This window comes from Scyliorhinus torazame, chromosome 15 (genome assembly GCF_047496885.1).
Source record: "Scyliorhinus torazame isolate Kashiwa2021f chromosome 15, sScyTor2.1, whole genome shotgun sequence".
NCBI lineage: Eukaryota > Metazoa > Chordata > Chondrichthyes > Carcharhiniformes > Scyliorhinidae > Scyliorhinus > Scyliorhinus torazame.
In genome coordinates this window covers 137,105,264-137,118,885 of record NC_092721.1, presented here as the reverse complement: position 1 = coordinate 137,118,885, position 13,622 = coordinate 137,105,264, and the positions used below count along the sequence as shown (strand labels likewise).

General features: G+C 41.9%; 1 protein-coding gene across 3 annotated transcripts in view; it reads left to right on the top strand.

Annotated features, from left to right (window-relative positions):
• Positions 1-13,622, top strand: part of LOC140391845 (radixin) — a 111,662-nt gene that overhangs the window by 38,181 nt on the left and 59,859 nt on the right. For all 3 annotated transcript variants that reach the window (XM_072476800.1, XM_072476801.1, XM_072476802.1), the window contains exons 3-4: positions 5,759-5,842; positions 8,116-8,211. In XM_072476800.1, coding sequence (XP_072332901.1) covers positions 5,759-5,842; positions 8,116-8,211 — 180 coding nt within the window. The remainder of the gene's footprint in view (positions 1-5,758; positions 5,843-8,115; positions 8,212-13,622) is intronic.

Below are 13,622 nucleotides of genomic sequence, written 5' to 3'. Positions count from 1 at the left end.
TTTTATTCTGTATATTGCACAAACTCATGAATGGGCCTAAGGTTGTCACTTTTGGCCCCGAAGAAGTGTCTGAAAGATTTTAGCAACAGGTGAAGCTGGCAGTTTCACATTGTTACTATGTCCAAAGATGTGCAGGTTAAGTGGATTGGCCATGGTTTAAAAAAAAAACAATGAGTAATGTGGTATATGAATTTTGGTGCCAGTAAGATACAAGGTGCTGTCTGTCCACAGCTGGCAGCTCTTATCAAACAGCATGTCCCTTCCACTGTTCGCAAATGGCAAGGTATAGACACCAGTCTGTGCTTGCAAGCTCAACGGAGTGTCCAACATTTGCTCAACCGTCCTCAACCGTCTTTAGACTGTTGTAAGGACGGCAGTTTAGAGGAACTGGATGTTGAGTGAAGAGGGAGTTGAATAAAAGCAAGCTGTTCTTCAGTCCCAGTTTTGTTTTACTGTGAGCTCAACCACAGACATTACATTTTGCATGTTTGCTGTTAGTGAGATTTTACACAAATCCATAGAGCAGTTGTTGAGAATTCCTGTGTACTTGTGTTCCAGAGTTTTTTGGGGTGAATTAACAGATACTCATGGCTCATAGCCAACTAACTAAGTCTAGAGGGATGTAAAATAGACAAACATATTCAAACACCTTGCAATTGTAACAATCTGTTCTCAAAACTTAGATCTTGTCACATGCTGTTGATGGTTTTCATTTATAAATTCCTATGTCCAGATTTTCAATGGATACTACCATTATAAACCTGTCTCACTATAATTAAACTCTCATCGCCTGTGCTGCAGAATCCCAACTTGCATTTCCAAGCTCTTTCTGTTTTTACTGCAGAGAGCCTCTCCACTTCGGTAATTATCAATTGTTTTGTGCACTGAATAATGTCTCTGTACTCGTTGCCACTTGTATCCTGACTTCTAACTTTCATCTGAACTGACCGCAACACTCATTTACTGGACAGCGGTTAGGAGCACTTTGGATGGTTATAACACTGCACTGTTCTGGCTAAAATCCACTGACTCCAGAGATCATACCTTTTTTTCTTGGCTGTATGGATTTTTAAACACTTCTGTAAATATCCAAGTTATTGTCTAAAGCAAATCAATGGAACTTAGCTGCACAAGGTTGGGAGTTGCATCTGCAAGTCAACCTTGGGAGATTAGGGGACTAAAAAGATGGACATAGGTGACATCTCCATGTAGGGTCTCTGACATTAGCTAAGGTCCACTTACACTCAACAGTCCAATGCACCAGGGCAACTGGGAGTGGATCAGTTTTGTAAGACTACATTTTATTAATCATCTTGCTGTCTGAGATCCAAAGGTTGAAATTTCCCCATTCAAGAAGAACATTTCGTATACCCCCAGTTATGAGGGTTGTCTTTTGAGAATCCATAAACATCAATAGTTATATTCCAAAGTCTCTATCGAGAATTCTACACTCCATTGGGAGGCAAGTAATCTCTGCAGCAGTAGTTGTCTGCTCTAAATCCAAATAACTAAACAACTTTATTCTAGATTAATTATTTCAGAATATTTCACTTTGCAATGATGCTGAATGGATTCTCAAAATAACCTTGAATTTTGCATGATACTAAGGAAGTTCTGTTGATGCCCTTGGCTGTCAAGGTAAGTAGGTCGGCTGTGGTTATAATGCTGTACAGTTCAATCACATTTAGCATTCATGATACAGTTTTCCTCATCACTGGGACCCTGGTAGTGGGAATCGGCTCTGTTGCTCTCGTTTGCATTGTCTCTAGTGTTGGAATATCTTGTTTCCTGATGAGCAGACAGTGAGTCTTTGATTTTCTCCTCTGGCCCATGTTCTACATTTTTTTTGATTCCTGTAATTTAATATCCTGTTCGCTTGTGGATTGCCTGCAATGCATTGCTGGACATCAGGTGAACACCTAGGTCTCTTTTGGTTTTGCTATTGGTTATGTCAGCATGGAGTATCCATGACAATTTTTACCTGGGTGTAGAAATGTGTAATGTGTTAAATTTCACTTGTATGTATTTCCTAATGTATCTGATTTTAATTGTCCCATCTACTGTGACATCTGCAGATGTGACTAATTTTGTGAATTAATGTAACTTGGAAACCGGGACCAGACACTGCTCTGAACCATCCAGTCCAATAATTCCTCTCTTCCCCCCCCCCCCCCCCCCAATTCTCCCCAGCTTGTCCTGCCTCCTCTGTGACGTAATAAATACTTGTTTCCTCACAACAATTATATAAAAAAAAAAAACTATTCCTACAGCTTTGAGCCTTTTGTACAGAATGGACTCTGTTTTGCATATTGGGCGTGGACCCTATCCAGTTGAGTAGGTTGATCAGGGAGAATTGTTCTGAAACTAAAAAGTGTTATTGTACAGTTTACTACTTTCATCCTTTTATCATGTGTGGAACAAATGGACAAGTCTTCAGTAGTTACACGTCTGTTTTGCCACCTTTGTGTTCAGCTTCCATTGATGGGCATATGAGTTCCCTAACTAGTGACTCAAAAGACGAAAGCCAAATGGTCCTAAGCATTTCAGCAATGGGATTGATAATGTAGTTTGCCTTGCTGTCACATTGTTTATGAAACTCTTCTATATAAATGTGATCAAAAAGGTAAAAGTTAGTCAGACTATGACTTATCAGTTGCAAAAGTCTTTGAAGTATTACTAAATATGGATTCAAGAGTTAAATTTGATTTTAATTCTGAAATGACTAACCCAGGTTCCAATACACTTGTGAAATTAGTCCTAGAGTTTTTTAAAAAACTGAACGGGATGTCATTGGAACTGAAAATACTTTATCATGCTGATCTCCTGATCTTCAGGAATAAATCAGGAGTAAATACGTGAAAGGTTGAAGATTGCTGTTCCTCAGTGAAGGCAATTTAACTTTGCTGAAGATTTTGGTGACCGTAGCATCAGAATAATAATTGTAGTACATGGTAGAGTACTCTTGCGCTTATAAAAGAGAGGCATGGTCCGCTAATATAATTACAAAGTAATTATGATGTGGAGATGCCGGCGTTGGACTGGGGTGAGCACAGTACGAAGTCTTACAAGACCAGGTTAAAGTCCAACAGGTTTGTTTCGATGTCACTAGCTTTCGGAGCGCTGCTCCTTCCTCAGGTTCACCTGAGGAAGGAGCAGTGCTCCGAAAGCTAGTGACATCGAAACAAACCTGTTGGACTTTAACCTGGTCTTGTAAGACTTCGTACAAAGTAATTAGGCATAGGAGCAAATTTTTTTTTGTTCCTTGAGGCATGGTTAATTGCTGGAATATGCTGGCTACTCTATCTTTCCCAGAGACATTTGGCAGACTACTTGCCCACCGGGTAATCCCAGTAAACCTAACTCTTGTGGTGTTAGCCATTCACATGCCTTTCCAACATGTTACTGCATTGTGATTGGGAATGTGAATTGTGACTACTACTACTCACACCTGCAGGTGGCAAGGCTCAGTGTGGATGTCATGAAGCACACTGATGTTATCTGTGAGGGTATTCTTGTGGGGGTGTATAGTTTTGTTTTCATAGAATTCCTACAGTGCAGAAGGGAGCCATTTGGCCCATTGCGTCTACACCGACCCTCAAAACACCCTACCTCGGCCCACTCCCCTGCAAACCCATGACCCCACCTAATTGTTGGACACTGAAGGAAAATAAAATGAAAATCGCTTATTGTCACAAGTAGGCTTACTGTGAAAAGCCCCTAGTCGCCACATTCCGGCGCCTGTTGGGGGAGGCTGGTACGGGAATTGAACCGTGCTGCTGGTCTGCCTTGGTCTGTTTTAATAGCTAGCTATTTAGCCCAGTGTGCTAAACCAGCCCCAGGGCAATTTAGCATGGCCAATCCACCTAACCTGCACATCTTTGGACTGTGGGAGGAAACCGGAGCACCCGGAGGAAACCGACACACTGGGGGAAAAAGTGCAAACTTCTGAGGAAAGTGAAACCCCAATGATAATAAACAGTCCAGTCGTAGTGTAACAATTATTAAAGACCATTGAAGTAAAGACAAATACATGAATAGGACTATAAGACCATTAAGGTATATAAATTACTAAACAGTTATGTAGAACATACCACTTGTTCCAAAATATATCTACGATCCCTGAACGCCGATTTTCCCCAAACTACATTCAAATTAAATAAAATCATCTACAAGGTAAAACCAGCTTATAGGGGATGCTGATCAATTCTAGGAGATGTCCTGTCCTGGTCCAGCAAATATATTTAAGCTGCCTTTTATGAAGGTTTTCTGCATGCCTTGGCTCTAAGCCTTAAAGGTAACTGGCTTGGGTGCTTCTGCCTGCTAGGTGCTAACTCATTTGGATTCAGCCAATTATACCATTGTTCCACTTTGACTCGGCCTTTGGCTGTCTGCCCCATCAACTTCGACATTATACCACGTTGATCATCTCAATCGCCTAGATAAGCTGTTTCTACTTGTAATCTATCCACATCTGATTGTAAACTGTCTTCTAATTTTGTTAATGGGAGAGACTCGCCTCATCAAGCCATTTGAGTACAGGGCAGATTTCTGTTATTGGGCAGCCATGTTTTGTTTAAGTTAATTTTACTGGCATTTCCCGGCAAATTCATAACAGTGGAGCACTTTCAGCCTCCTCTCCATTAAAACCCGTCACATTTTGTGCAGACAGGGAATTGAATTGAATAGTTCTAGTTCAAATTACCCGGCTACTTGCTGGGTAAAGTTAGATGAGCTGTATAAATCATCTTTAAATTGTAAGAAGTCTTACAACACCAGCTTAAAGTCCAACAGGTTTGTTTTGAATCACTAGCTTTTGGAGCACTGCTCCTTCCTCAGGTGAACGATTCACTTGAGGAAGGAGCAGTGCTCTGAAAGCTAGTGATTCAAAACAAACCTGTTGGACTTTAACCTGGTGTTGTAAGACTTCTTACTGTGCTCACCCCAGTCCAATGTCGACATCTCCATCTTGTTTAAATTGAAAATGAGATGGGAGGGTGGGGTGTGGTACCATATCTAGGACATGATCCTTGTGTTTACTGGTTGGTTGTATTGTTTTCAATGAGTATATGCTTGAATGGATGAGAAAATCTGTGTTGCCCGAGCTAGTTTCTTTTTGTTCTGAGATGTATAATAAGGATAGCCAGGAGCGAGTAGTATCCAATTAATTGAACATGATATTCGTGTATAATACCTTCAGAACTACCTTGATTTTCACTGGGATGCAATATGTTCTGCTAATACCCTGCATAATATGCAGGGTAAAGAAATGTTATGCAATGAAAGCACACTTGGAGAAATAGGATTCTTAAATATTGCAATAAAAAACAAACTGCAGACTAATTGTATTAATATCTAAAGAGAGGAGCACTTCATATGGATTCAAATTGGTAACATGCTGATTTTAATTTTTATAGCCAGAAAGTGTGAGCTTGTTTTTGTCCAAACCTAACCTATAATTGGCACATCATGCGCTTCTAATTATTTTCATGGGTGAATGTAATCCCCTGATGCTTTGGTTAGACTTCAAAAATATTTTCTTTGGCGTGTAATAATGATAGCACTTTAAAGGGAGTTGCATAGAAATGGCTGTTTCTGGTTATTCAAAGTGGGAGAGGGTTAAAATGCTGATGACTTCAAGATTTGTTTGTATTTTCTTATTTCTTTATAATCTCTTAATCTCTTTATAATTACAAAATGTATTTAACAGCTTTCTTATAGATAAATTAGTTAATAGGTTTAATTTTCTGCCCATTGACAGATCAATGTACGTGTCACTACAATGGATGCAGAGCTGGAGTTTGCCATCCAGCCAAATACAACTGGCAAGCAGCTCTTTGATCAGGTAAGCTAATATTTTTGTTAATTATTTTTAAAATTTAAATCGTTCCAATTTTGCATTGTGGCTGAGTGTTTGAATTAATTCCTAAAGCTTCTGTTGGAATCAATAACTATCTACATTTTTGAGGGGCGTGGCCAGTCATTTTGTGGTCCTATCTGAAGCTGAATGGCGAGAGTTAGAAAGGGTGGTGGGGATTAGCGAGGGTGCTTGAGTAGAGCTAGGACATCTAAAGGTTTAGCACCTGCATGGTGAGAATGCAGTGAAGGGTGATGCACGAGGGACGGGAAGGTCACAGGTTTTCTCGTAAAGGCAGAGGCGGTTGTTACAGGTGTAGCATGTGTGACCAGAGAATTGCAAATATGGGCAAGGATGTTCAATTCAATATATGGAGACAGCGCAGCACAAGATTGGATGATGGAAAAACTAGCCTGAGACAGGCAATTTAAAGAGAAGGCTGGAGCTTTGGCATTTCTGAAGCCAAATATGAATGTATTAAAGATTTCTGAAGAGGCAGATAATGTTGCAGTGGCGGCAGTTACAATAAGTTCTTCCATGTGTAACAGCAGTGGTTATAAGAGTAGTTAGTGTTGCAGGTTCTCCTTTCTACACACCACTGAGGAAGATGGCATGCAAAGTAAACAGCCAAGGACATATGGAATTGTAAGATACTTTTTGGGAGATGATTCAATTAATAAGTTTTTTTTTTTTTTTTTTTTCCCAAGAGGGAATGGGAACCATGGCCAGTTTTGCCATTCCTGGGAGGGGGGGGGGGGGGCATTTTTTCACGCTTGGGGGTGGAAGTGTACACTGCTATGCTTCTAATTATGAAAGTCAAAATAAGGTTGATCTTTTTTATGCTTCTACTTGGGTTTGTATCTTCAGGCTGTTGTATTTATACCCCTGCCCCACCCCCCCCCCCCCCCCCAACCCACCAAAAGTCAAGTTCTGATGTTCAAAATTCCTAATTTTCATGCTCCAGAAGCAGAACTGTGAGCTATTGATTTGGGAATTGTCCATTAATATGTTTTGGAAGCTCTGATTTTTGTCTAGCATGCATTCTTATGAGGCAGCGTAACATTAGATGTACAAAATCTTGATTGCTAATGCAGCTAAGTTTAAAATTTTTACTTGGTCCAATGCATGAATAGTGAAATTTATATTGGATGTTTGAGAGATTTTAGGACATTCTATTTGAGATATTCACTCAAATTTGATTAATGCCTTGAAATTGTTTGAATATATTGTGAACATGTAATGGCAGGTTTTATTGACACGTCTGTGCTAACAGCCAGAATTAATGATGGAGATGTTGTCAAAGCTAATAACAGATGCGTTGTATTGATCTCTGCACTATCCTTTTGCCATTAATGCAAACTATTGGGAACTGATTTTGTAACCAGGTACTTTTAAAACCAACTTCTAGAAGTAAATGAATTTCATTAATGTGTAATAGTTATAGCAAGGAAATCTTAGCATTCCAGTCAATTCATAATGAGGAACTTGTTAGTTGCCTCTTTTGTGCTACAGTAAACGTAGGAACGCATTAGTTATGAACGGCTAATTCTTTGCTACGGTGCTCAATAGGAGATGGGGGCCACTCTGAAAAGATACACTGACCATCGATAATACGAGCACACACACAACTCATTAAAACATTAAATGAAAAGTGTTGGTGGTTGACTTTTTCCCCCAGAACTAAATGAAGCTTGCATAAATGTAAGAAAAATGGAAATCCAGCATAACTGGGATACAGTCATGGGTGTACAAGGAATATGACACAATCTTGCCAGGCATGTCAATACTAACAGTAAAATGTTTTATGCATGTCTTAAAAGGACTACACTGAAGAGAAATGTGGGGTCCATTAAGGACAGGTGGAGGTACTTTTGTATCCAAAACACACACCTCCATATTTCTCCCCCCCACCCCCCGAAACCTGGGTACTGTTGATGATTGTTGGCTAAAGTTATATGGCGTTGAGACGTAGATCAGCCATGATCTAATGTGCACGGTGTAACTGGTTTGCGGAATTCGTTGCTTACTCCAGTTGCTTTCTCAAACGTTTGTTAAAACTTGCTTTGCATACTTTGGTCCTACTGCCATGTTTTTCCATAAGAATGAATGATCTTCGCTTCATCCCAAAATAATTTTGCTTCTGCTACCAGAATATCCTGAGATTATGCTCAAAATAGAAGTTAAGATAATTTTCAGATATATGAAAAACTTGTGACTCTCTATGTAATGTTGAAGGCTAATGATGGATATTTTTATTTCAGGTTGTAAAGACTGTAGGCCTGAGAGAAGTGTGGTTCTTCGGCCTGCAGTATATAGACAGTAAAGGATACACCACATGGCTAAAGCTAAACAAAAAGGTATTTTCCTTTTTTACTTTCCTCCTGTGAACCTTTTTTACTTCATGAAGTATCTGGCATGGAGTTTTAAGAAAAATGAACTATCAGGATTCATAACATCACAATCTCAATCAATATTTAGAACCTTTTGGTACAGAAATGTTTCATTGAATTAGTGCAAGTTGGTCATTATTCTGGCTTCTCTACAATTTACTGTTTCACCTTTGTCATGCATTTTGACTCAGCAGAATTTTGTTGAATCATTATTTTAAATCTGTGTTCAAATGTGAAGTTGATTAGTGGGGGAGGAGGTGAATTCTGCTCTAGTAAAAAAAGTATTTTTAAAAATGCATTTTACAGGATGTAGCTTTGCTGGCTAGGTCAACATTTGTTGCCAATCCCTAATACCTAATTAAGCATCAGGAATAAGGTGGGTGAACTTAAGGCATGGATCGGTACTTGGGACTACGATGTGGTGGCCATCACGGAAACTTGGATAGAAGAGGGGCAGAAATGGTTGTTGGAGGTCCCTGGTTATAGATGTTTCAATAAGATTAGGGAGGGTGGTAAAAGAGGTGGGGGGGGGTGGCATTATTAATTAGAGATAGTATAACAGCTGCAGAAAGGCAGTTTGAGGAGTATCAGCCTACTGAGGTAGTATGGGTTGAAGTCAGAAATAGGAAAGGAGCAGTCACCTTGTTAGGAGTTTTCTATAGGCCCCCCAATAGTAGCAGAGATGTGGAGGAACAGATTGGGAAACAGATTTTGGAAAGGTGCAGAAGTCATAGGGTAGTAGTCATGGGCGACTTTAACTTCCCAAATATTGAGTGGAAACTCTTTAGATCAAATGGTTTGGATGGGGTGGTGTTTGTGCAGTGTGTCCAGGAAGCTTTTCTAACACAGTATGTAGATTGTCCGACCAGAGGAGGGGCAATATTGGATTTAGTACTGGGTAATGAGCCAGGGCAAGTGATAGATTTGTTAGTGGGGGAGCATTTTGGAGATAGTGACCACAATTCTGTGACTTTCACTTTAGTAATGGAGAGGGATAGGTACGTGCAACAGGGCAAGGTTTACAATTGGGGGAAGGGTAAATACGATGTTGTCAGACAAGAATTGAAGTGCATAAGTTGGGAACATAGGCTGGCAGGGAAGGACACAAGTGAAATGTGGAACTTGTTCAAGGAGCAGGTGCTACGTGTCCTTGATATGTATGTCCCTGTCAGGCAGGGAAGAGATGGTCGAGTGAGGGAACCATGGTTGACGAGAGGTTGAATGTCTTGTTAAGAGGAAAAAGGTGACTTATGTAAGGCTGAGGAAACAAGGTTCAGACAGGGCATTGGAGGGATACAAGATAGCCAGGAGGGAACTGAAGAAAGGGATTAGGAGAGCTAAGAGAGGGCATGAACAATCTTTGGTGGGTAGGATCAAGGAAAACCCCAAGGCCTTTTACACATATGTGAGAAATATGAGAGTGACTAGAGCGAGGGTACGTCCGATCAAGGACAGCAGCGGGAGATTGTGTATTGAGTCTGAAGAGATAGGAGAGGTCTTGAACGAGTACTTTTCTTCTGTATTTACAAATGAGAGGGGCGATATTGTTGGAGAGGACAGTGTGAAACAGATTGGTAAGCTCGAGGAAATACTTGTTAGGAAGGAAGATGTGTTGGGCAATTTGAAAAACTTGAGGATAGACAAGTCCCCCGGGCCTGACGGGATATATCCAAGGATTCTATGGGAAGCAAGAGATGAAATTGCAGAGCCGTTGGCAATGATCTTTTCGTCCTCACTGTCAACAGGGGTGGTACCAGGGGATTGGAGAGTGGCGAATGTCGTGCCCCTGTTCAAAAAAGGGACTAGGGATAACCCTGGGAATTACAGGCCAGTTAGTCTTACTTCGGTGGTAGGCAAAGTAATGGAAAGGGTACTGAAGGATAGGATTTCCGAGCATCTGGAAAGACACTGCTTGATTAGGGATAGTCAGCACGGATTTGTGAGGGGTAGGTCTTGCCTTACAAATCTTATTGAATTCTTTGAGGAGGTGACCAAGCATGTGGATGAAGGTAAAGCAGTGGATGTAGTGTACATGGATTTTAGTAAGGCATTTGATAAAGTTCCCCATGGTAGGCTTATGCAGAAAGTAAGGAGGCATGGGATAGTGGGAAATTTGGCCAGTTGGATAACGAACTGGCTAACCGATAGAAGTCAGAGAGTGGTGGTGGATGGCAAATATTCAGCCTGGATCCCAGTTACCAGTGGCGTACCGCAGGGATCAGTTCTGGGTCCTCTGCTGTTTGTGATTTTCATTAATGACTTGGATGAGGGAGTTGAAGGGTGGGTCAGTAAATTTGCAGACGATACGAAGATTGGTGGAGTTGTGAATAGTAAGGAGGGCTGTTGTCGGCTGCAAAGAGACATAGATAGGATGCAGAGCTGGGCTGAGAAGTGGCAGATGGAGTTTAACCCTGAAAAGTGTGAGGTTGTCCATTTTGGAAGGACAAATATGAATGCGGAATACAGGGTTAACGGTAGAGTTCTTGGCAATGTGGAGGAGCAGAGAGATCTTGGGGTCTATGTTCATACATCTTTGAAAGTTGCCACTCAAGTGGATAGAGCTGTGAAGAAGGCCTATGGTGTGCTCGCATTCATTAACAGAGGGATTGAACTTAAGAGCCGTGAGGTGATGATGCAGCTGTACAAAACTTTGGTAAGGCCACATTTGGAGTACTGTGTACAGTTCTGGTCGCCTCATTTTAGGAAGGATGTGGAAGCTTTGGAAAAGGTGCAAAGAAGATTTACCAGGATGTTGCCTGGAATGGAGAGTAGGTCTTACGAGGAAAGGTTGAGGGTGCTAGGCCTTTTCTCATTAGAACGGAGAAGGATGAGGGGCGACTTGATAGAGGTTTATAAGATGATCAGGGGAATAGATAGAGTAGACAGTCAGAGACTTTTTCCCCGGGTGGAACAAACCATTACAAGGGGACATAAATTTAAGGTGAAAGGTGGAAGATATAGGAGGGATATCAGAGGTAGGTTCTTTACCCAGAGTAGTGGGGGCATGGAATGCACTGCCTGTGGAAGTAGTTGAGTCGGAAACATTAGGGACCTTCAAGCAGCTATTGGATAGGTACATGGATTACGGTTAAATGATATAGTGTAGATTTATTTGTTCTCAAGGGCAGCACGGTAGCATTGTGGATAGCACAATTGCTTCACAGCTCCAGGGTCCCAGGTTCGATTCCGGCTTGGGTCACTGACTGTGTGGAGTCTGCACGTCCTCCCCGTGTCTGCGTGGGTTTCCTCCGGGTGCTCCGGTTTCCTCCCACAATCCAAAGATGTGCGGGTTAGGTGAATTGGCCAATGATAAATTGCCCTTAATGTCCAAATTGCCCTTGGTGTTGGGTGAAGGTGTTGAGTTTGGGTAGGGTGCTCTTTCCAAGAGCTGGTGCAGACTCAATGGGCCGAATGGCCTCCTTCTGCACTGTAAATTCAATGATAATCTATGATTAATCTAGGACAAAGGTTCGGCACAACATCGTGGGCCGAAGGGCCTATTCTGTGCTGTATTTTCTATGTTCTAATTGAGGTGGTGGTGAGCTGCGTTCTTGAATCGCTGCAGTTGATGTGGTGTAGGTACACCCACTGAACTATTAGGGAGGGAGTTCCAGGATTTTGATCCAACGACAATGAAGGAATGACAATATATTTCCACGTCGTGGAAGGGGAGCTTCCAGGTGCTGGTGTTCACATGCATCTGTTGCTCTTGTCCTTCTAGATGGTAGTGGTCATGAATTTGGAAGGTGCTGCCTAAGAACCTTGGTAAGCTCCTGCAGTGCATCTTTTAGACCGTACACACTGCTGCTATTGTGTGTCGGTGGTGGAGGGAGTGAATGTTTGTGGAATAGAGCAATCAAGCTCTCCCTCCTTTGTCCTGTATGATGTTGAGCTTCTTGTGTTGTTTGATCTGCACTCATCCAGGCAAATTGAGTATTTCATCACACACCTGACTTGTGACTGTAGATGGTGGATTAGCTTTGGGGAGTCAGGAGGTGAGTTGCATGCTGCAGGATTCCTAGCCTCTGACCTGCTCTGGTAACCACAGTATTTATGTGGCTAGTCCAGTTCTGTTTCTGGTCGATGGTAGCCCCCAGGATGTTGATAGTGAGTGATTCAGTGATGGTAATGCTGTTGAAAATCAAATGCCAATATTTTGATTCACCTGTTGGAGATGGTTCAATTCTGGCTTGGGTCACTGTCTGTGCGGAGTCTGCACAGTCCTCCCCGTGTGTGTGTGGGTTTCCTCCCACAGTCCAAAGATGTACAGGTTAGGTGGATTGGCCATGATAAATTGCCCTTCGTGTCCAAAATTGCCCTTAAGTGTTGGGTGGGGTTGCTCGGTTGTGGGGATAGGGTGGAGGTGTTGACCTTGGATAGGGTGCTCTTTCCAGGAGCCGGTGCAGACTCGATGGGCCGGGTGGCCGCCTCCTGCACTGTAAATTCTCTGGTAATCGATGATTAACCTAGGACAAAGGTTCGGCACAACATCGTGGGCCGAAGGGCCTGCTCTGTGCTGTATTTTTCTATGTTCTATTGCCTGGCACTTGTGTGGTGTGAATATTACTTGCCATTTGTCAACCCAAGCCTGGATATTGTCCAGGTCTTGCTGCATTTGTACATGACTTGAGTCACGAACGGTGCTGAACATTGTGCAGTCATCAGCGAGCATCCCCACATCCAACCTTGTGTCCTATATATGGAAATGCAGGAGATCTTGTGGAAATTGTTTTTAAACCAGTTCAGCTGTAGACACTGAAGAGCATTGTGTACTACAAATGAACAGACCAGTTTCAAGGAAAGTGGAATGTACTCTTTCTCCAAAAATATCTTGTGACTTTGCTGGTAACCTTTGGATGTGAATACGAAATGACTGCAAGAGTAAACTTAAACTAGGTTAGTGCACAGGATTGTATTGACACGATTGTGCTTTTTGAGATTCTGGCTGCCTTTGTCAGGATTGATATGAAACAACGTTGTTGACCAAGTAAAGCATAATGTTTGAGGTGGTTGGGTGGAACAAGAGAAAAGAAATGGGGTGGGGTGCGGAATCAACAGTCTTCGGTAAGTAACGCATGTTGCAGTAATGAAAACACATCCACGTCTGATGTGACAAATGGAACTTCCTCCATTTTGGGCATTTCAACTGATTGTGTTTGCAGCTTTGATATAAGTCAAAGTAAAATTTACTCTATTCTACCACATTGTACCTTTTTGCTTCCGATACTCGTCTCTCTTTCGCTCTCTTTTATTTTCCCCCCCCCCCAAAAAAAAATTCTCCCACTAGCCATCCTGAGGCCTCTTGGCAAGATTGCCAAATTATGGACAGCTTCTGCTGCAGATTCCTGCCTGCTATGAATGGATTGAGGCTGTCTGTA